General features: G+C 40.3%; 1 protein-coding gene across 5 annotated transcripts; it reads right to left on the reverse strand.

Annotated features, from left to right (window-relative positions):
* Positions 1-988: 988 nt before the first annotated feature.
* LOC121545773 (pollen-specific leucine-rich repeat extensin-like protein 1) lies at positions 989-17,764 on the reverse strand. Of its 5 annotated transcripts, none has more exons than XM_041856596.1 (13): positions 17,485-17,764; positions 17,089-17,151; positions 15,064-15,148; positions 13,154-13,521; positions 8,318-8,500; positions 7,137-7,196; positions 4,932-4,967; positions 4,600-4,821; positions 4,412-4,489; positions 3,221-3,346; positions 3,015-3,095; positions 2,351-2,569; positions 989-2,139 (listed from the first exon to the last, which is right to left on the reverse strand). In XM_041856596.1, exons 2-13 carry the CDS (start codon positions 17,131-17,133, stop codon positions 2,086-2,088), a joined length of 1,557 nt encoding a protein of 518 aa, XP_041712530.1. In that variant the 5' UTR covers positions 17,134-17,151; positions 17,485-17,764; the 3' UTR covers positions 989-2,085. The 5 variants fall into 5 exon arrangements, with proteins under 5 accessions (XP_041712530.1, XP_041712529.1, XP_041712533.1 ...); XM_041856595.1 differs by having other exon boundaries at positions 3,221-3,349; positions 17,485-17,763; XM_041856599.2 differs by lacking the exon at positions 4,412-4,489.
* Between the last annotated feature and the right edge of the window lie 4,949 nt (positions 17,765-22,713).

The following is a 22,713-nucleotide window of genomic DNA, read 5'->3' on the forward strand; positions in this document are numbered from 1 at the left end:
AAGTCTCCCACTTTTCATAGCTGACTGTGTAGTTTGAAGTCATTAGTCAAAGCACATTTAGAAAATAGTTTCTGTATTTCTCCTGGTCCATCATGTGCTACCATTTACTACATCTCTTCTGAAAATAATACGAATTAACTCAGTTCTCTCAGACACATTAGTATGATATGGTTACTGCCAAAGCAAAATGTGATATTTCCGCAGGGAAAAGGACAGACAATGGGAACAAATAAAATGTCTAGTGTAGTACTACCCTACGTCTCTCTCTCTCTCTCTCTCTCTCTCTCTCTCTCTCTCTCTCTCTCTCTCTCTCTCTCTCTCTCTCTCTCTCTCTCTCCCTCCATCTCTCTCTCTCTCTACTTTATGGCAATGATGCACAATTTGAAGCGATTACAGGGGGCAATGCAAGAACATTGCTTCAGATAACAAAGGAGCAGTGTGAGTTGTGCCTTCAGGGACGGCAACTCATCACTTAATGGTGGATGATCTCAGACACAGCTATCTAAAACACATTTCTCCACAGACAGACGACTCCATGATGGGGCACTTTAAAAAGATTAGGGAGTCACTTCTCTATCACAGGCAGCTGCTAATATCAGCTGCAAATATAATTTGCCTGTGAGGATTTTTCATACACACTCTCTCAGGCTCTCATATAACAAGAATACCTGACCAATGCCATAACAATCAAAGCCGTTGCTTGGGTGATTAGCAAGGGTGTTGTTCAGTGTTTTCAAGTTGTATGTATTCAATGAGGTGTGGCCTTAAAACATACTGTAAGACAGCTTGGCTTCCTACTTCAGTCATGCAAGATAAACTTGTTGGGTCATGTCTTTTTCAGTTATTGCAACACTTGGAAAATCCTGTTTGATGATAACATGAAATCAATATATTAGAGGGTCATTTAAGTTAACCCTAAATATTTGGATTCCAATTTTGGCCTAAATTGAGACATAGAAAACAAGGAAATAAATACTATATACATGTATTCTCTTTAAACAGTTACAGAAAAAGTGCTTTAATAAAACAAATATAATGTTATGGTATCATATATTTGTGAAGGGTTGGCACAGGAAATAATCTATTTGCAGATTCTATATATAATCAATAAATGCAGAAATAAACAGACATGATCCCAAAAATGATAACAGTGTTCATACAGGCACACATACAGTATGTAAAACAGTGCAATCAAATGAAAACTTACCGCCATTCTTAGGAAAACTCATAGGAAAATGTTAATCAGCTTTGATTCCTGACTATGCAATGTTAGCTCTATAGGCTACCAGATGATATGTGCAGCCCAACAAACGTAACGATTGTGATGTCCCCCTGTGTATGATTATAATCATAAATTGTATATTTATATATTATATATATTATATTATATATATAATATATTGTATATATTATATTTATCATAAATGATATATTTGCATCCATGTACAGTTCCTGCAAAGTTAAAAAGGACATTGTAAAGTGCACATGTTTAGCCTTAATGAAAACATAATCAAAATGTCACCAACTCCTCCATTACATGTTGAGTATATTCCAATATTATCTCTCTATTCCAAGCTGAGCTTTATGCATCTATTCTACAAACCATCCTAGGAACTTATCTGAAACCATTGTATGTACTCCACATGTTATTTCAGACTAGTTATGTTTTTACACAAAGTGAAAGAAATCAAGCAAAATGTTTTATATTGCGTTAGATCATTAGATACATTAATCTGTCAAAGCCAGGTTAAATACTCTATAATTTACAAAGAAAGAGGTCAAGTTTAACAGCACAGGCTATAGAAAATGGATGTTGCTCCCAGTACAAGTCACTAACCACACGTTTTTCTACCTATCAAGCCTTTCAACCAAAACATATATTTGACCTCCTTGACAAAGAACAACTCTCTGAAATCCTCCACAAAGACTAGACCAGACCAGTCTACAGCCTTTGTCCCTCAAAGAACCTCGCTCTTACCACCATCCCTTCAATAGTGCGATCAGATGACCAAACATTATGTATCTAACAAATAAAAAGTTCATTTCCAAATGATTTTGGGGGGGCAAATAAGGGGTGTTTCCTTTTTATTTGGTCTTCTCTGGTTCTGTTTGTACTCCTGCGTCTGACTGGCGTTTCCCCTGCAAGGAAAGGAACGTTTTTTTTTACTTATCAATGTAACGTTAGAACTTTATATGAGAACTTACATTTGCTTTCCACACATTACTTTTCCATAAGCGATATCTCTCAACAACATGTCATTGTAAAGAATGGCTCACAGTCATAGTAAGTTGCTGAGGCCGTCTAGTGGTGGCACATTTGATTAAGAGCAGAATTGCCAATTCAGCCTACCAGGTTTTTGAAGAACAAGTGGATGGAGTTCCTCTTCTCCAGCCTCTTAGGGAGGACGGGGGAATTCTCCCCACCCTCTGAGGGTCCTGATGCTGGCTTGCTGTCCACAGCAGGGATCTCTGGGGCCTTTGGTTCTTCCTTGGCTACACTTGGGCCAGCTGCGGCTTCTGCAGCTAGGGCTGGGGCTGGGGCTGGGGCTTCCTTTTTGGGTTTAGAAACCTGATTGAATTACGACAAATAATCAAAAGATACATTTCAGAGTGTAATTTGTATCATGTAAATGTTCATCGTAAAGCTATGTCTGGATCCAAAGCTGTATTATGACGTTGCCTCCTTTCTCTCACCAGGTAAAGCTGAGCCCACACATTAATACATTGACTAGCACAATACAAGAGCACAATTGATGCAATGAAATAATGACTAGACTAATGGGAATATTGTTCTGGCTGGTAAAGATATGATTTATGGAAATTATAAATGGAAAAACCATCACTAGTCTAACCAGCTGTTTTTGGATCATGTGTATGCAACAGATATCAATTGATGTACCAAATAATGTACATTATTTGCACAGGATATTTCAATATGGTAGTACCAGCATAAGCTGAACTTAGTGAGATCACTCTTGTTAATTTCACACTGGCTGTCAGGTATGGTCATTTACCCCTTTGAAAGGTTTCTTGAGGAGTCGGACTCCACTTGTTGAAGCCGTCTGGACTTTTGAAGCCATTTGGTTTAGGAGGTCCTCAAATTCACACCATTCCGTTATTGTTTATCACATTTGCACATTTTCCTGTCTTTCCAAAATAACATGCATGTGTAGTTCCCGTTGAGAACCAAAGTGGGATGTAAGTAAAATATCTGCCTTACCTTGGGCTTGAAAAGAGAAAAAGAGGATTTGGCTGCAGCCGGTTTCTTCTCCTCTTCCGGTGCAGGTGCCGGTGGTGGTTTTGGTTTGGCAGAGGCCTCCAGAGTAGCCGTCTTTGAGGCATCTATCTTCTTTATCAAAACAGCAGAAGAGAAAAACGTAGTTATGAGCCCTTCTCAGGATTAAGGTGGGTATAAAGGCAAAAAATATATATCCGCCACCTGGAAGAACCAGAAAAGAACCCACCAAACAGATAAGAAAGACATGAGGGGGATGAAAAGCTTTAATCTGGAAACAAAACTGGTACTGTGAAAGAGATGTGATGTACTTTGCCCCTTAGGGCCACCCTATTGATGAGACGAATGAGACCAATTATAACTGATAGCGTGAATACCCAATTCGACCATGCAACCCGACAGAAAGAGAAAAAGACAGCACAGGGTGGATGGAGTATGCCAAGAGAGTTCTCCACTTCTACCTGTACTTCAGCAACTGGCTGTGGAGAGCAGAAGGATGTTTATCTGAACTATCTAGCCTTTTTTACTGTATGGGCAACATGGCAAGGCATAGGTAGGTGTGAAGAAGCACAGTTCACCACACAATTAAAGACACAAAGAAGCATTCGCGCACAAAGAAGCATTCGCACACACACAGTCGGAATGGAAAACTGAGTCAAATTTAGTTTCTGTATGAAATAAGGAAATCAGTATTTGGTCTGCTGTTATATACGTTGTTTCTTTGGGCTCAAATGACTGAATTAGATTTTGTTGGATTTCTGATGTTGTGGGACGCTATTATGCTATTAATGCTCACAGATGATGAATGAATGGATTCAGACCTAAGCCCATTCTCCACAAGCCATGCCACAGTCCAACTGATTGCGGCGCTATCTCAAGTGTGTTGATTCCACATTGAGAAAAACATCAGCAATGAAACTCCATGAAATGTCACAATATGTTACTGGAAGTATGGAGATAGGTCTACATTTACATAAATGCTCTGAGGGACTGCTCTGTTTGGTCTCTGTATTGATGGTCTGCACAAGAGAAAAGGCATCAGTCTGTATGATGTAGCTAGTAGATAGTGTACCCACAAGATGCAATGATTTTAATACAGTTATATGAAATGATTGATGTCACAATGAGCTTAACTCTGTTAGTTTCAAAATCGCTGAATTTTGTATTGTCATTTACCGCTGCAGGAGGCTTGGCAGGGGCACTGGCTCCACTTGTTGAATTAACCTTGATTTTAGACTTGAGGCCTGGCAATGCCTCAAATTCACATCAAACTGTTACAATCTGACACAGACATTTATACATTATATTATTCTCTTTTACAGAACGTTATACATTTGTGCCTTATAGTGCAGGTATTGGCTTACCTTTTTGCTGAAAAGTTTGCTAAACGGGCTGTCAGATTTTGGCTTGGCTGCCTCTGGTTCTTTGGCAGCATCCTTTGGTTCTTCTTTTGGTGTGTTTGCCACAGGTTGGGCAGCTAGTTCTGCTTTGACCTCCATCTTAGGTGGTGCCGGGGCTGGAGGTGGGGGTGGTGGGATTGACATTCCTCCTTTGGCTGCTGCTGGAGCATCCGCTACTTGTGCAGCCTATTCGAGGGAGAGGTACAATTGAAAAGGAAGCAAAATAGGAATAGTTGATCACTGACACCTAGTTAATAACTCACAAAACATGATTTATGTATTTATTTAGTACTCACCGTAGTTGTTGCTGTTGGTTGGGCCTCTTTTTGTGACTGTTTGGTGACAATAACAAACAATAGTTAGTGCTGGTAAAAAGGAGAATAATCACCATTCTGGTTCTGCTAAGAGATCATGAACCTTCTGTCTAAACAGCTTGATTATGTCATGAGCCCTCTCACTCCACCGGGTTACCACCTTAATTTGTTTCCACTATCTTCCACTCTGCTCACCTCCCTCTCTCTACTCAGCCTAACTAGCTCCACCTGTCCCTGCTCTGCTCGGCTCTAATTACTCTGCCAGCTGCGCTGCATTACCCACTAACCTCTCCCAGTATTTAAGGCCCTGTCTTTCAGCTCTCCGGTGTCAGATCGTCTGCAATGCTCACACCCGGAACCTGTTTGCTCGCGCTTCTGGCTCACCCTGGTTTTGTGACCCCGGACCTGCCTGTTTTTTGGATACTCTTCTGCCTCAGGAGATCCAGACCTGCTTCTGCCATTACGACTCCTGACTACTCTTCAATCCCGGTAACTCTGACCAGCCTTCTGCCTTGCTACTACGTATTTTGGATTTCCCTTGAACTGTACTGCTGCCTGGTTTCATTCCGCCCTGTTGTGTCTGTGTCTCCCCCCAGGACTTCTGGACCACCCACCACCGGCTTCATAGGACGCATCGCTGCCACTGGGGGGGGCACAGACCCAGCGCATTGGACGGGATCCCTGTTACCCCTGGAGCCTTCATTCACTCCCTACTTCCCTTTTTCCTTAAGTTTAATAAACTTTCTGGTGTGACGCAATTGTGGTCCTCTGGTCGTCTGTCTGAATCGTGACAGATTAGAGGACCTGAAGAGGCATCTTTTGCAACTAATCTCTCATGGACAGACTACGTAAACAATCGAACATCTGAACAAATTATGCAAGATTTTAGTTCTGGTTTAACCAGGATTATTTGCAACAGGCTCCACAGCTGAGCAAGACGCCCCTTGGCCTGCACATGTCTTCTCAGCTATGGCCTTCAGCAGAAGATGGATGCCAGTTATGGCAGACTGCTGACACTACTAAATACTCGTTTAAAAAGGCTCAAGAATCATTGGCCTGTTTAACTCAGCCTGTATTTGACATAATTGGGATTCAATATGATTAATTTATGGGGGGGGTTCTGCATTCAATAAAAGTTGCAATCAAAGTCATCCAAAAACCTCTCACTGTAGGTTAATATGTTGCAACTGAAACAAAACATGATTCAAGTGTAGATGTTAACGACGGCAATGTTGAATGAGGCCCCATGTTACCAAAGGGATGAAGATGATAAGTGGTAAGAGTGAGATATGTTTCACTTGTTACTTTTTCACCTTTGTTGGTGTAAGCAGTGAGAAACATGTTTTCTTTCTACTGAAGGTAAAGTAAGGCTTCGGCAAGAAAAGCTGTCATTATTATTTTATTTTATAAACGTAACATGTAAAGTGTTGGTCCCATGTTTCACGAGTTGAAATAAAAGATCCCAGAAATGTTCCATACGCACAAAAAGCTTATTTTTCTCAAATTCTGTGCACAAATTTGTTTACATCCCTGTTAGTGAACATTTCTCCTTTGCCAAGATAATCCATCCACCTGACAGGTGTGGCATATCAAGAAGCTGATTAAACAGCATGATCATTACACAGGTGCATCTTGTGCTGGGGACAATAAAAGGCCAATCAAAAAATTGTCACACAACCCCAAAAAAACATTGTGAGGCCCATTTTTTAAACGTTTTTATTTTTTTGCCTTTATTTAACTAGGCAAGTCAGAACAAATTCTTATTTACAATGACGGCCTACCCCGGCCAAACCCGGACGACGCTGAGCCAATTGTGCGGCCCTATGGGACTCCCAGTCATGGCCGGGTTGTGATACAGCCTGGAATCAAACCAGGGTCTTTGTGACACCTCTAGCACTGAGATGCAGTGCCTTAGACCGCTGGGCCACTCGGGAGCCCTGAGACCAACAGATGCATATCTATATTCCCAGTAATGTAAAATCCATAGATTAGGGCCTAATTTATTTATTTCAATTGACTGATTTCCTCATGTGAACTGTAACTCAATTGTTGCATTTTTTTGTTTTTGTTCAGCATAGAATACAGAATACTATACTATAGGATATCTGTGCATAATTGTATCTGTATTAAATGGGATTCAGTGCTTTTGCATAATGTATTATGTTTCAAATAAAAATACATGCTTACTTGGTCTTTTGTAACGTCAGGGGTGGCTGTTTCTTGCTTGGTCTTTTTGGTAGGAGTCACCTTGGTAAAACACAGACATACTATATATTGAGTCACGAGTGTCTGTGTACAATCTTAGATGTCAGTCAAAATTGTGAACTACCCTTTGTTTCCTATGAAAATATCTAGCATTTAAGTGTATGTTGATGTTTAATTTCTTTTTTCAAATGAAATGCAATGCAGACAGTAGATAACAGCAATATCACCATGTTTATTTTGATAAGAGAGTTACTGTCACAGGGAACAGTGAAATTACTGTTTTCATAAGACAGATGTCTTTAAGTTAGTCATATAGCCATTGACGTCTATGGTTGTCTAACTGATGGCACACAAAGAGGTCACTGGCAAAGCACATACAGTACATGCTCTTTCATTGTGACAGCCATTGTGCTCTGGAGATGGCGTAGGCCTTCCCTCGCTCTATCTTCACGCATCTCAACTTCCAATGGCACAGGCCTCCCTTGTGAGCTCACACTATAGGCTGAACAAAAGACCACCACATTCCCGCATGTTCAAAGGATTTGATTAGCATGGCGCTGGGGCTATGTTAACTCTTTATGGAGGCATGATTCCAAAAGAAGGCATGATGAAGAGAAAAGACAATAGCTGCCTGTGTAATCATTCCTTCAAGACGTGATCTCTCTTTCTTAGAGACGCCCTCATTGCCCTTAGGCTGACTCTACACATATTTTTCACACACAATGAGCGAGATCACTGACAGCACTTTACAGTATAAAATACAATGTCATCACTGATGGAGCATGCACTGTTTTATCATTTAGTTTGTAAATGTAAATGTAGTTTCTTTGGTCCCTACTTCACAACAGAAGATTAGTATTATTGTACCATAATCAAGCATTATTCCAAATGTTTTGCTATTCAGAAGCATATTTGGAATTTTGACAGTATTATACAAATCTTCCTTTTTTTTTTTGGTTATTCAATAGTATTTGTAGTGGTTTCACAATAGATTTTTACAAAGGCTTGAAATATTTTGGCAACTCCTTTTAAATGTATTATAAAACAACCATTAGGCAATCAAATATTTTGTGCATATCTATTCACTTATGGCCTTACTATTAAAACAACTCTTCAATTCTGTAAACAACACAAATCAAATTCGATAAAAAAAATCGACTTACTAGTTTTTTAAAGAAGTTCATAACTGGATTCTCTTCTGTTTGACTCTCACCCTCTTGGTTTTCCTCAAGGTGAATGCTTTCCTCGCCAATTCCGGGGCCTTTGACCTCCTCTGCCTCTGGACTAGGGTTGGGAGGCTTCACTTCTCTGTATCCTGTATCCTCCTTTACCTCAGCAAGTGGCTCCTATAGACAACCACAGAGAATTATCCCTCAGAAATGTGAATGTGTTGGAGCACTGGAGCTGATATGCAAGCAATGAGTTTGTTAGATCAGCATTGAGATGGGATCACAATTCCAACCATGCCTCTGCCTACTTGGTGCACCATCAACAATCACCCTTTATTATAGCCTGTCCCCCCACCCCACACACACACTCATTGATATTCAGCAATGTTGGAGACTTCAGTCTCTCTCTTTGCTCTGAGAAATGTCAGCAAACTCAAATATCTTGCTTTGTGGTATGATATTCTAAGAAAATCCTCCATTATTATCCAACAATATATACATTTAATTGAAAATTTTAATTTAATTTAATAAAAAATAAAAAATAAAAAATAATATTCCTTACAGTAATATGACTTAGTTTAAATGAAACAATGCTCCTTCATCATCTGGGCTTCGCTCCAGTCATTGAACAAGAATATCTGTTCAACCGGAACATGAGTTGACTATCTAATATGTCAACACATCCCACCCTCTTTACATAAACTCCCCAGACTGATCTATACATTAGTAAAATATTCAATGAAAATAATTGAATTTGAATTCAAGTTTCAAGTTTTTTATTGTCACGTGCACTAGTACAGTGAAATGCCTTACTTGCTCTTTCCCAACAATGCGGTAGTACTATAAAAAATAAAATAAAAAAGTCAAGTAGAACAAAAACATACGAGAAATAGAAATAAGAACACAAGAAAGTAAGTAAGCTATATACAGAGTCAGTTCCAGGGTCAGTGCCAATACCATATTTACAATGTGCAGGGATACTGGAGTGGTAGGGTTAGATATGTACAGGGGTAAGGTGACTACGCATCAGGATTTATGATAAACAGAGTAGCAGCAGCATATATGATGATTGCATGTGAGTGTGTAGTCAGTGTGTGTGTGTGTGTGTGTGTGTGTGTGTGTGTGTGTGTGTGTGTGTGTGTGTGTGTGTGTGTGTGTGTGTGTGTGTGTGTCAGTGTGAGTGTGTGTAGAGTTTGCATAGAGACAGTGCAAAAAATTCACTAAAATAGAAGGGTCAATACAGATAGTCCATGAAGCCATTTTGTTAGCTATTTAGCAGTCTTATGGCTTTGGGATAAAAGCTGTTCAGGAGACTGTTGGTGTCGGACTTGATGCTCCAGTACCGCTTGCCGTGTGGAAGCAGAGAGAATGTTTATGTACATAGGGGCAGATACACAGCAAAATTTCCAGTGTTAAATCAACACTGGCAGGATTACATTTAACACTGGTCCAGTGTATATACGGGTCCACACTTGTCAGTATTAAATTAACACACTGCTTAGTGTAAAGCCTTATATGCATATTTCCCAAAGTGCATTGCCTTTCAAGTGAATTGTAGAGCTACCACCCATGACTGTATTTTTTAGTGACAGGCATGGTTGTTGCATTAATCAATTTTCAGTCCTGTGGCCTTCACCAAGTGAGATCCTAATGTAATATTTTACCATTAAAATGTAATACTTTAACACAATACAACAAGTATTTAATAAGGCCTTATTTTGAGGGCCTAGTTTGACCCTAATACAGTGACCTTAAACTCAAGGTTTTCAGGGCAGTAAGTCACATTGTATGTAATTCCTATTGGAATCCAGCAAGAGTGGGAATATCCAGAATGTACTATTTTTATTTAACATTTATATTTTAGTCATTTAGCAGACGTTCTTATCCAGAGCGATTTACAGGTGCAATTAGGATTAAGTGCCTTGCTCAAGGGCACATCAACAGATTTTTCACCTTGTCGGCTCGGGATTCATGTATGGGATTCATGTACAGGGAAAAATGTATGTTATTTATATTTGAGTAGCATAAAATTAATTAATCAATCAATGTACATGCAAAAACATAGATATTGAAACAAACAATTTAACAAATCAACCTGCAATAGAAAATGCTGGGAAATATGATAATGATGGGCATAGTTTATTGCTTAAAACTGGTTATTAACACCAACACGGGGGTTATTTTACACCAATTAGTGTTAATTTAACACTTACAGAGTTAATTTAATAACACCTGAATCAACACTAGAAATGTTACACTGAAATATCAACACTAGGTAACATGAACAATGTGCTGTGTACAAGTAAAATACTAACACAATTTAAAAAATAAACCAGACTTTGAACCACACTTTTTTACATTTTAATTGCAAAGATCACAGCTAAGATAAAATACACTGACCACAACAAAACTATAAACGCAACATGCAACAACTTCAAAGATTTTACTGAGTTACATATAAGGAAATCAGTCAATTGAAATAAATAAATTAGGCCCTCTGACTGGGAAAATAGATATGCATCTGTTGGTCACAGATACCTTTAAAAAAAGGTATGTGTATGGATTGGAAACCAGTCAGTATCTGGTGTGGGCATCATTTGCCTCACACATCTCCTTCGCATAGAGTTGATCAGGCTATTGATTGTGGTCTGTGGAATGTTGTTGTTCCAGAGCATCCCAAACATGCTCAATGGGTTACATGTCTGGTGAGTATGCAGGCCATGGAAGAACTGGGACATTTGCAGCTTTCAGGAATTGTGTTCAGCTCCTTGTGACATGGGGCCATGCATTATCATGCTGAAACATGAGGTGATGGTGGCAGATGAATGGCACGCTGTCTGCCATCTGCCCGGAATAGTTGAAACCAGGATTAATCAGTGAAGAGCACACTTCTCCAGCGTGCCAGTGGCCATCGAAGGTGAGCATTTTCCCACTGAAGTAGGATACAACGCCGAACTGCAGTCAGGTCAAGACCCTGGGGAGGCCGACGAAATGCTGGGGAGGACGACGAGCATGCAGATGAGCTTCCCTGAGACGGTTTCTGACAGTTTGTGCAGAAATACTTCGGTTGTGCAAACCCACAGTTTCATTAGCTGTGGCTGATCTCAGACGATCCCGCAGGTGAAGAAGCCAGATGTGGAGATCCTGGGCTGGCGTGGTTACACGTGGTCTGCGGTTGAGAGGCCGGTTGGATGTACTGCCAAATTCTCAAAAACATTGTTGGAGGCGGCTTATAGTAGAGAAATTAACATTCAGTTCTCTGGCAACAGCTCTGGTGGACATTCCTGCAGTCAGAATGCCAATTGCACGCTCCCTCAAAACTTGAGACATCTGTGGCATTGTGTTGTGTGACAAATCTGCACATTTTAGAGTGGCCTTTTATTGTCCCCAGCACAAGGTGAACCTGTGTAATGATCATGCTGTTTAATCAGCTTCTTGATATGCCACACCTGTCTGGTGGATGGATTATCTTGGCAAATGAGAAATACTCACTAACAGGGATGTAAACAAATTTGTGCACAACTTTTGAGAGAAATACGATTTTTGTGCGTATGGAACATTTCTGGGATCTTTTATTTCAGCTTATGAAACATGGGACCAATACTTTACATGTTGCGTTTATATTTTTGTTCAGTATAATAAACCATACAATCATATAAGCATGTCAGATTAGCCAAAAAATTATAATACTAGTACTGCAATTGGTTTCCTTTCGTAGGTATTCACAGTGTCAAATAATTTATTCACAGAATCTAGATTCTTTGAAGTTTGAGGAGGATCCTGCTCCTCAGCTGTGAATTACTCCAAATCCAATGCTGTTTCAGTGGCAGTCTCATCCTCGCATTTCAAATCTCCTCTCTGCCTCAGACTGACCTTAAGTGTAATGTTAATAGTGCCGCAGCCCTCTGTAGACACCTCAGCACTGACACTGATAGGGCTATATACTGATTCTTTAATGATTTTCATACATGCCGATTGCAGCTGACCAAGCAACCTCGATGATGAGTGGCTTGTTTCTTTCCCTTCATCGTTCTTCTTGTTTTTCTCAGTTGTCCCTTTAGCACTGGGGCTAGATTCAAGTTCTTCTGATTCTATATCAGCTACATCTTCAAGAATAGCAGCCATTTTTTTAAGCTCTTCTAGTTCTGCAGCGATTGCTGAGTCTATAGCAGCTTCATTTTCAAGAACATCTGCAATTTCTTCCAGCTCTTCTTTGGGTACAGGGCTCTTCTCCAGAGTTCTATCCTCTGTGACTTCTTCACCAAAGACCGGTTCTGTTGTCTCCTCTTCAGGTGGGCTGACACTATCGTCTGTAGGCTGCTCTTCAGAGGTTACTGGCTGCTCTTCAGAGGTTACTGGCTGCTCTTCAGAGCTTTCAGTAGTGATTTGAATGCCGTCTGCCGTAAGAAAATCCGGCAGTGATGAAAGTTCAGGCTCTGCCTCCGGAAATGAGAATCTGACTGCCAGTTGCATTGGAAACAAATGTGCAGCCATCAAGACTTCGCTTGTCTCCTTTGAATCAACAAGAATTTTTGTTAGATTTGTAATGTGTTTTGTTAAACACAGGAAAGTGAAGAATGACTGGTTGATGTTCTCACAACAGATGCAATATTACTGTAAATTAATGTTACCAATTCAAAGTACAACTCACATCACAGTGCCAATATCCTTAGTTAACTACATTGGAATAACCAAAATAATTTAGACGTAGATATGTGAACATCTCAAGTTAGGAGTTGATGATCATTAATCAATGATCACTACACTGAGTAAAGTTGAAATGGAACTTATGCCAAGCCAATTTGAAGGGATTACTGATTAGAGACTTACAGCGTGGATCCCATCGGTCACCGTTACAGGGACTTCTGGGGAACTCTTACTCTCCTCCACAGCTTTCTCCTTTATGGGCTCCTCATTTTCAAGGGCTGGATCAGGGTTGGGGATGGGTTGAGGCTTAGCTTTCTTCTTGAATTTTTCTTTAGAACTCTCCTTGGGCTCCTTCTTTTGGGGGTTTGGTGCCGGTGTGGTTTCAGTCTTAGCAGTCTCTGGTTCCGCTTCTAGAACTTTCTTGATGACAGGTTCCTGTTCCACCACCACAGGCGCACGACCACTGCCGTTTGCCTCCACTATACCTGTCTCTTCAGAGGGAGGCAGTGAGGGAGGCTTACTGTTCTGCTCCACAGCTGCTTCACTGGTAACTGCAAGAGATAGGTTACTTGGTGTGACAGGAAATAGAAAGTTATTTGCTATGATTCATCATTTATACACAAGCATCAGGTTGGTAATACCTGGCTATGATCTATCTGATGTCTGGCAATATAGAATTTTGAAGAAAATGGAAGTGTGTGTGGTAAATAGTGTGCAACTTTACCAAATGTGTTTTCTATTGATACTACCCTTATGACTAATCAACACAGTGCTAAGGTCATTACCTTAAGTTCAATGCAAGCAAAACCTTCCCTTGCACTGTATGTAAAACTAATATGCTACTAGAGACATATAGGCTAGTCGTGTGAAACAAACACAACCTGTTCTAGAAACAGTGGCTTTAGTGTCTCACTTGCTGATATCAAATAATAATTTGGGGGGTTCTTATATTTGTCCTGTTACACACAAGTGTCAAGCAGGTAGCAGGTAGCTTAGTGGGTAAGAGCGTTGTGCCAGTAACCGAAAGGTCGCTGGTTCTAATCCCTGAGCCGACTAGGTGAAAAATCTGTCGATGTGCCCTTAAGCAAGGCACTTAACCCTAATTGCTCATGTAAGTCGCTCTGGATAAGAGCGTCTGCTAAATAATTTAATTTAATGGAAATGTGTTGCTTGCATATCCCAACTCCACCTAAAACACCCGCAGGGAGTGGGGTCACGGCCAGGGTCACCATCGTACAGCGCCCGTGGAACAATTAGGTTTAAGTGCCTTGCTCAAGGGCACAACGACAGATTTTTCACAATGTCAGCTCCGATATTCGAACCAGCACCTTTCGGTTACTGGCCCAACACTCTAACCTCGAGGTTAGCTGCCGCCCCTTGACGACCAATATCAATAATATCGCCCTTGGAGAAAATACATATGGACTTGGCCTGAAAATCCTTGTACCTGACTGTTGATCTAGTGAGACAATATACACATAGACAGATCAAACATCTGTTCATCCTCTATGTTGAAGGATACGCCTATAGTTAACATTGAACACCACCCAGTAGCACTGACAGACTGCTGTGTTTACAGAGAATTCTGAGAGACTTGTAAATTGATCCAGACTAATCCAACAATTCAAGATTGATTACAAGGCATGCTGTCACTGTCATATCATCCCATTGGAGCTGTAAATCAATAACTACGTTATCATTATAGACAGAGGTGTTGCAACAAGTTGGACCCAAAGTTTAGGGTATTGATCATGGGGTAACAATCAGGTGACAACAGGATTTTACATTTACATTTTAGTCATTTAGCAGACGCTCTTATCCAGAGCGACTTACAGTTAGTGAGTGCATAGTGAGGATATATAATAATATAATATGCCATTTAGCAGACGCTTTTATCTAAAGCGACTTACAGTCATGTGTGCATACATTTTTATGTATGGGTGGTCCCGGGGATCAACCCACTACCCTGGCATTACAAGCACCATGCTCTACCAATTGAGCTACAGAGGACCACCCATATGTAAATGGCTACCAAACCACTCAAAGCCACATATTAGTGGATGTGATAATGGCGTTGTGTACTGGATACTTACCATTATTCTCCAGGCAATCGGATGAGATGCTTACAGCATGGCTATTCAAACCTCCTTTCTGGTGCTTCTCTAGAGTCTGCTCGGTCTATAAGAAGAAAGATAGTTGACATCAGTTTCTCTTGCCATCATTGCTTTCATTACCTTCATCGCATCACTTTCATCATTACTCAATTTTGTACAGACCATTACAATTATATAGTATTAGATGTACACTACCGTTCAAAAGTTTGGGGTCACTTAGAAATGTCCTTGTTTTCGAAAGAAAAGCAATTTTTTTGTCCATTAAAATAACATCAAAATTGATCAGAAATACAGTGTAGACATTGTTAATGTTGTAAATGGCTATTGTAGCTGGAAACGGCTGATTTTTAATGGAATATCTACATAGGCGTACAGAGGCCCATTATCAGCAACCATCAGTCCTGTGTTCCAATGGCACATTGTGTTTGCTAATCCAAGTTTATCATTTTAAAAGGCTAATTGATCATTAGAAAACCCTTTTGCAATTATGTTAGCACAGCTGAAAACTGTTGTGCTGATTAAAGAAGCAATAAAACTGGCCTTCTTGAGCCTAGTTGAGTATCTGGAGCATCAGCATTTGTGGGTTGCTAGGCAGAGTTGCAAAGAAAAAGCCATATCTCAGACTGGCCAATAAAAATAAAAGATTAAGATGGGCAGTCTGAGATATGGCTTTTTCTTTGCATAGAAGGTCAGCATCCCGGAGTCGCCTCTTCACTGTTGAGACTGGTGTTTTGCTGGTACTATTTAATGAAGCTGCCAGTTGAGGACCTGTGAGGCGCCTGTTTCTCAAACTAGACACTCTAATGTATTTGTCCTCTTGCTCAGTTGTGCACCAGGGCCTCGCACACCTCTTTCTATTCTGGTTAGAGCCAGTTTGCGCTGTTTACATTTTAGTCATTTAGCAGACGCTCTTATCCAGAGCGACTTACAGTTAGTGCATACATATTTTTCTTTTCATACTGGCCCCCTGTGGGAATCGAACCCACAACCCTAGCATTGCAAGCGCCATGCTCTACCAACTGAGCTACACGGCTGCTCTGTGAAGGGAGTAGTACACAGCGTTGTACGAGATCTTCAGTTTCTTGGCAATTTCTCGCATGGAATAGCCTTCATTTCTCAGAACAAGAATAGACTGACGAGTTTAAGAAGAAAGTTATTTGTTTCTGGCCATTTTCTGCCTGTAATCAAACCCACAATTGCTGATGCTCCAGATACTCAACTAGTCTCAAGAAGGCCAGTTTTATTGCTTCTTTAATCAGCACAACAGTTTTCAGCTGTGCTAACATAATTGCAAAAGGGTTTTCTAATGATCAATTAGCCTTTTAAAATGGTAAACTTGGATTAGCAAACAAAATGTGCCATTGGAACACAGGACTGATGGTTGCTGATAATGGGCCTCTGTACGCCTATGTAGATATTCCATTAAAAATCAGCCGTTTCCAGCAACAATAGCCATTTACAACATTAACAATGTCTACACTGTATTTCTGATCAATTTTGATGTTATTTTAATGGACAAAAAAATTGATTTTCTTTCGAAAACAAGGACATTTCTAAGTGACCCCAAACTTTTGAACAGTAGTGTATGTGCACTTGTAATATCCCTAATATATTACTGTCTGTATCTTGAAACTGCTATTATTAGACAGTAAACACTTCCAGGGGTGGACTGGGACCAGAAATCGGCCCCGGCATTTCTAACACACTGTCCCATTTTTTTTCCTTAAGGTCCCCACACCAGCCCACTTTTTCCTCCAAACCCCCACACCGGCCCATTATTACCCAGATCATCATAATTTTGGGCAATTTTTAAAAAAGTTAGACAGGCCCACTAGGCAAAACATTGACCAGGCCATCTGGCATGTGCCCGAAATGCCAGATGCCTATTCCGCCCTTGAACACTTCTATTGGGTGTAAAATGCTACAACTAGCCTTCTTACCCCTGTATTCCAACATTCAAAGAAAGACAAGCATGCTGTAAAGTTTGGCTTTTATCACCAATACCTTATCGTTGGTATGTCCTTTGTTTTTGGAATGCTCATTGCCCATCTTGATCACAGTTGAAACCTGCAGAAGAAACTGTTTGTCAGTGTTTGTGCATTTATTCCTAAGGTTAATGCTTTAAAGATATACTCCATTCTTGCATCAAAATAGTATGCAGTAGCTTCCAAATAGCTTCCAACAACAGCGTGAGATGAATTCAAATGTTATGATGTATACCAATAAAATATGCTCCTCATCTTGAATAAATGAATAACATTTGAAGCAACGCTAATAGATACAACATAAGAAGAATAGCATACTGTATGTTCACATTTCATTGCTATGGAGAAGCGATGGACAATAAATAAACCAATGACATTCGAAGCAAAGCTACAAGTATTTGAGGCTATGTCTTACCTTATGCCAACTCCTTTGGCGAGTAAAAGCAGCAATAGCACACACTCCTGTTGTAAAACTAGTGTGTTTACTACAGAATGTCTGTAGTATTCCAGCTACTGGTAGCAGATTTGAGATTGACTTACTGCTTTGCAAACTGCTAAACTAAGTATATATACATAAGAGTTTAGCCCTGTTCTTAAAGGGGTGGGGCTATCTCTTACTAATAAAAAAAAGGGATCTATATGAATGCCAAACACACATCTACAGCAATAACACTCTGTCAACTGTCAGTGCATCTCTGATGTACTCATGCTAATCTCTTGAATTCTCTCTGGAAATGTTCAAATGAGAACATGATGATAAGCTTTGCTTTATCAGGCAGATTTTGATGACATTGCTGTATACCTCAAAGAGCCCATGAGAAACTGCAGAGTGCGGTAAACTCATGACTAATAGGTTGGGATAGAAACAGGATGTCAATGTAGGATATGTGGAACCATTGGAAGCATTGCTTATTTTCTTAGTGGGGCATTAGTCCAAATACCTGACACATGATAACTACTTATTTTCATATTAAGCTGTTATACAGCTTAAATACAGCTTTATTTTACAGTGTTTTATTTAGGTTACTGGATTCAATTACTTCATATGACAGAAAGAATACTTCATGACCAATATGATCATGAACAAAACAAGTTTAAAATAAACAAAAAATTAAATGACAGCATACCACCAAAGAAGTCTATGATAATGTAGAGTTGTTTTCTTATTTGGCCTGAAAGCTGGATTCATTTTAGATCATTGACATAACATAATATTATACACTACATGACCAAAAGTATGTGGACACCTGCTCATCGAACATCTCATTCTGAAATCATGGGCATTAATATGGTGTTGGTCCCCCCTTTGCTGCTATAATAGCCTCCACTCTTCTGGGAAGGCTTTCCACTAGATGTTGGATCATTGCTGCGGGGACTTGCTACCATTCAGCCACAAGAGCATTAGTGAGGTCGAGCACTGATGTTGGGCAATTAGGCAAAGGTGTTCGATGGGGTTGAGGTCAGGGCTCTGTGCAGGCCAGTCAAGTTCTTCCACACTGATCTCGACAAGTCATTTCTGGATGGATCTCGCTTTGTGCACGGGGGCATTGTCATGCTGAAACAGGAAAGGGCCTTCCCTAAAATGTTGCCACAAAGTTGGAAGCACAGAATCGTCTAGAATGTCATTGAATGCTGTAGCGTTAAGATTTCCCTTGACTGGAACTAAGGGGTCTAGCCCAAACCATGAAAAACAGCCCCAGACCATTATTTCTCCTCCACCAAACTTTACAGTTGGCACTATGCATTTGGGCAGGTAGCGTTCTCCTGGCATCCGCCAAACACAGATTAATCCGTTGAAATGCCACATGGTGAAGCGTGATTCATCACTCCAAAGAATGCGTTTCCACTGCTCCAGAGTCCAATGGTGGCGAGCTTGACACTACTCTAGCCGACGCTTGGCATTGTGCATGGTAATCTTAGGCTTGTGTGCAGCTGCTCGGCCATGGAAACCCATTTCATGGAGCTCCCGACGAACAGTTCTTGTGCTGATGTTGCTTCCAGAAGCAGTTTGGAACTCGGTAGTGAGTGTTGCACTCGGCGGTCCCGTTCTGTGTCACCATTGTTGCTCCTAGACGTTTCCACTTCACAATAATAGCACTTACTGTTGACCGGAGCAGCTCTAGCAGGGCAGACATTTTACGAACTGACTTGTTGGAAAGGTGGCATCCTATGACGGAACCACGTTGAAAGTCACTGAGCTCTTCAGTAAGGCCATTCTACTGCCAATGTTTGTCTATGGAGATTGCATGGCTGTGTGCTCGAATTTATACACCTGTCAGCAACGGGTGTGGCTGAAATAGCCAAATCCAGTAATTTGAAGGGGTGTCCACATACCTTTGTATATATAGTGTACATAATGATCCTAACGGGAGCACTGTTAATCAAGAGAGACAAAGGGCTGTACAATCTAATCAATGTGGATCATCGTCCATGGACCTGCCACCATAAAGAAATTGTTTGGCTTTCATAGATCAATTGGAAGTTGATAACAGGTAATCAAAACAGAGGTGCTGCTCCAGGAAATAGCAATTGATCCAGACTGAGGAGTGAAATCAAAACATTTAAGACAAAACCAATATCAGCATCAGTTTAGTTTTTTGTTTTAGTGGCCTATTAAAATGGCAAAAATACAAATTATCAGTGATACTCATTATCAATGCCAAGCTGACCAGATACAGCTGTAGGCTATAGTTCAAAATGACTGACTAACGACTAACTAATCATGTTCTGTCTGTCCGGGAGTGTGAATTAAGCAGGAGAAGGATCCCAAACCAAACTAAAAATTATGAATATTCTCCTCAGAAGCTGATGGTACAATTTTGAGGGAATAATAGCCTGTGAGCAACTTTCTTTCAGCTGTGAGTGAGTGGCATGAACAATACACAGACTGTCCCTCATTGAATTCCATGGAGACATGCCAAATCATTCCTGCTACTGTAGACGAAGCATGCAGGCAGGGCCATTCTTTGCAAACTTAACCTCAAGAATGAACTTTGTGATTATTATTCACACAATAATTGTGGTCTGAATTTTTTTATTACCCCATGTATGCTGTATTAGCCCTTTTATGCTTGCATATTTGTGCATATAAATTTTTTGAAATTTGCATACAGAAAGAAAGTGTAGGCTAGTGTAAAATGGCCAGATGACATCTTGCCACTTGCATATTCAATCATTTTCATACATGAACAAACAAAGGTATATTGGATTTTGGTTATAAGGAGAGTTACCTCAGGGCAACTCAACACAAGTCTACCCTAATTTTTGTCACATGGATGCAGTGTCAGATTGTAAATGTAGGCTATATGTTAGGAGAGGAGCAGCAGAAGCTGGATTCCTCTGTAGACACACTGTGAACTTGATTGTTGACATCCCGCAAGGCATGCTTGGGACATGCAGCCCCTACAACCCCTATTCAATGACTTTATTTAGGAGCTAACCCATATATTTCAAATGAAAGAAGGTTATATAATATAACTTAACTATGCATTTATCATCATTGGGATGTTCATAGTATAGAATATTGACCTTGTGCTATTTGTTCTCTAAACACACCTTACCATATGTGCATTTCCTAAATAATATTTACCTTACTTTGTTAAATAAATCTGAGTAAGTTGCCCATAGCTGCCTTTCGACAACTCATGCGTTCTGCCAATATTTAAACTTGGGAGCAGTTCTGTTTATTCTGAATATTTACAGATCAAATGTTCTGGTTCCATCAATCACGTGTATAGTTATTGTAGGCTACTTTTGGAATGCACATACCCCAGTGAGTCAGGTAGGCATATGAGCAGAGAGCTAGAAACTTTTAGGTCTAAGACCATTTTTGGTATCAGTACAGTATTCCATTTGAGCTTAGTGTAGGCAGGGTTGTCACGTCTAGCTAAAATGTACAGATCACTGACCACTCAAAACCTGCCCAAAAGGCCTGAAAACTAGCCCACATTTTTTCCACAGCAAGAGAGGAGTTGCCACGTTAATACAATAAACCCCTTTTCCATAACGTTATTGATAGAATTAAGAAAGAATATCGATGTAACTTGTAAAGACCATAGACGCAAATTCAGTTTTCATCAAAATAATCATTATTGCGGGCTGTGATCTGACATAATAAAGGATTTTGAATATGTCTCAAGATAAAAAATATAATTTGCCCTTCTTAAACTTGCCAGATCATTTTCCATCAATGGATGTCAATTTAAATTGTTTGACTGCTATGATTAAAGAATAAAGCATGAGGGGGTATGGTATATGGCCAATATACCACGGCTAAGGGCTGTTCTAAAGCACAACACAACGCAGAGTCCCTGGATACAGCCCTTAGATTTACATTTACATTTTTGTCATTTAGCAGACGCTCTTATCCAGAGCGACTGACAGTTTATTTATATTTTTTATACTGGCCCCCCATGGGAATCGAACACACAACCCTGGCGTTGCAAACGCCATGCTCTATCAACTGAGCTACATCCCTGCCGGCCATTCCCTCCCCTACCCTGGACGACGCTGGGCCAATTGTGCGCCGCCCATGAGTCTCCCGGTCGCGGCTGGCTGCGACAGAGCCTGGATATATTTATTAGCCGTGGTATATTTTTTGCCCATATACCACAAACCCCTGAGGTGCCTTATTGCTATTATAAACTGGTTACCATGGTAATAAGAGCAGTAAAAATAAATGTTTTGTCATACCCCTGGTATACAGTCTGATATACCACGGCTGTCAGCCAATCAGCATTCAGGGCTCGAACCACCCAGTTTGTAATTGTAAATAAATGATTGTAATTCAACTTTTACATGGTTTGATTAGCTAGATGCAGGTATCCTAGTCCCTGATAGGCCTACATCTCATTTCAGATAGCTTACAGTAGCCTAGGCAAGATGTAGGCAAAGTGGCGCAGCGGTCTACGGCACTGCATCTCAGTGCTTGAGGCGTCGCTACAGACTCCCTGGTTCGATTCCAGGCTGTATCACAACCGGCCGTGATTGGGAGTCCCATAGGGCGGCGCACAATTGGCCCAGCGTCGTCCGGGTTTGGCCGGTGTAGGCCGTCTTTGTAAAAAAGCATTTGTTCTTAACTGACTTACCTAGTTAAATAAAAAAAACTGAATGAATGATTTAGCAGCTTGCTTAGTTCATCTTCGACGTAAGAACTGCTTGTGTTTCCCAATAGGCTACTGAGGATGGGGTCATAATTTCAATCACTGAATTAAATATGAATAATATGTATATGAACTGAATATGCTTGTCAACATTTTCGATGCTCCCTGACTGTCTAACTTTTATTTTGGTGACTATTATCAAGGAACTGTATGAATGTAGGTGCATTATCATATTCTACACAGTTTCGATTTGCATTTAGTAATTTTAAAGTATAACTCAATATACTTTAAAATTGCTAAATGCAAATCGAAACTGTGTAGAAAATGAATATTGTCAAAAGCCGTACCACCAACTCAGGCCCTAGTGCCTGGGAAGGGAGATATGGAGATTTAAAAGAAGGAATAAGTGGGAGTTTTGTTTTGTCAATGTACAATTTTATTTGGGTGGACTAAGTTAGTTTCCCTATTATGTATGGCTTTTCTTTTGACCTTGTTTTGGTGTCAACCCGTCCAGGTGGTGGCGGCAATACAACTTTTTGGGT

The sequence above is a fragment of the Coregonus clupeaformis genome, chromosome 30 (genome assembly GCF_020615455.1).
Source record: "Coregonus clupeaformis isolate EN_2021a chromosome 30, ASM2061545v1, whole genome shotgun sequence".
Taxonomy (NCBI): Eukaryota; Metazoa; Chordata; class Actinopteri; order Salmoniformes; family Salmonidae; genus Coregonus; species Coregonus clupeaformis.

Bases quoted from the DNA above. Each gene is read 5' to 3' on its own strand.
- LOC121545773 (XM_041856595.1), bottom strand. From the start codon at position 17,133: ATGGGCAATGAGCATTCCAAAAACAAAGGACATACCAACGATAAG. The intron at 7,197-8,317 runs GTAAGTCGATTT...TGTTTTACCAAG, and splicing joins TGAACTTCTTTAAAAAACTA to GTGACTCCTACCAAAAAGAC. The intron at 4,822-4,931 runs GTGAGTACTAAA...TCCCTCGAATAG, and splicing joins AACCAACAGCAACAACTACG to GCTGCACAAGTAGCGGATGC.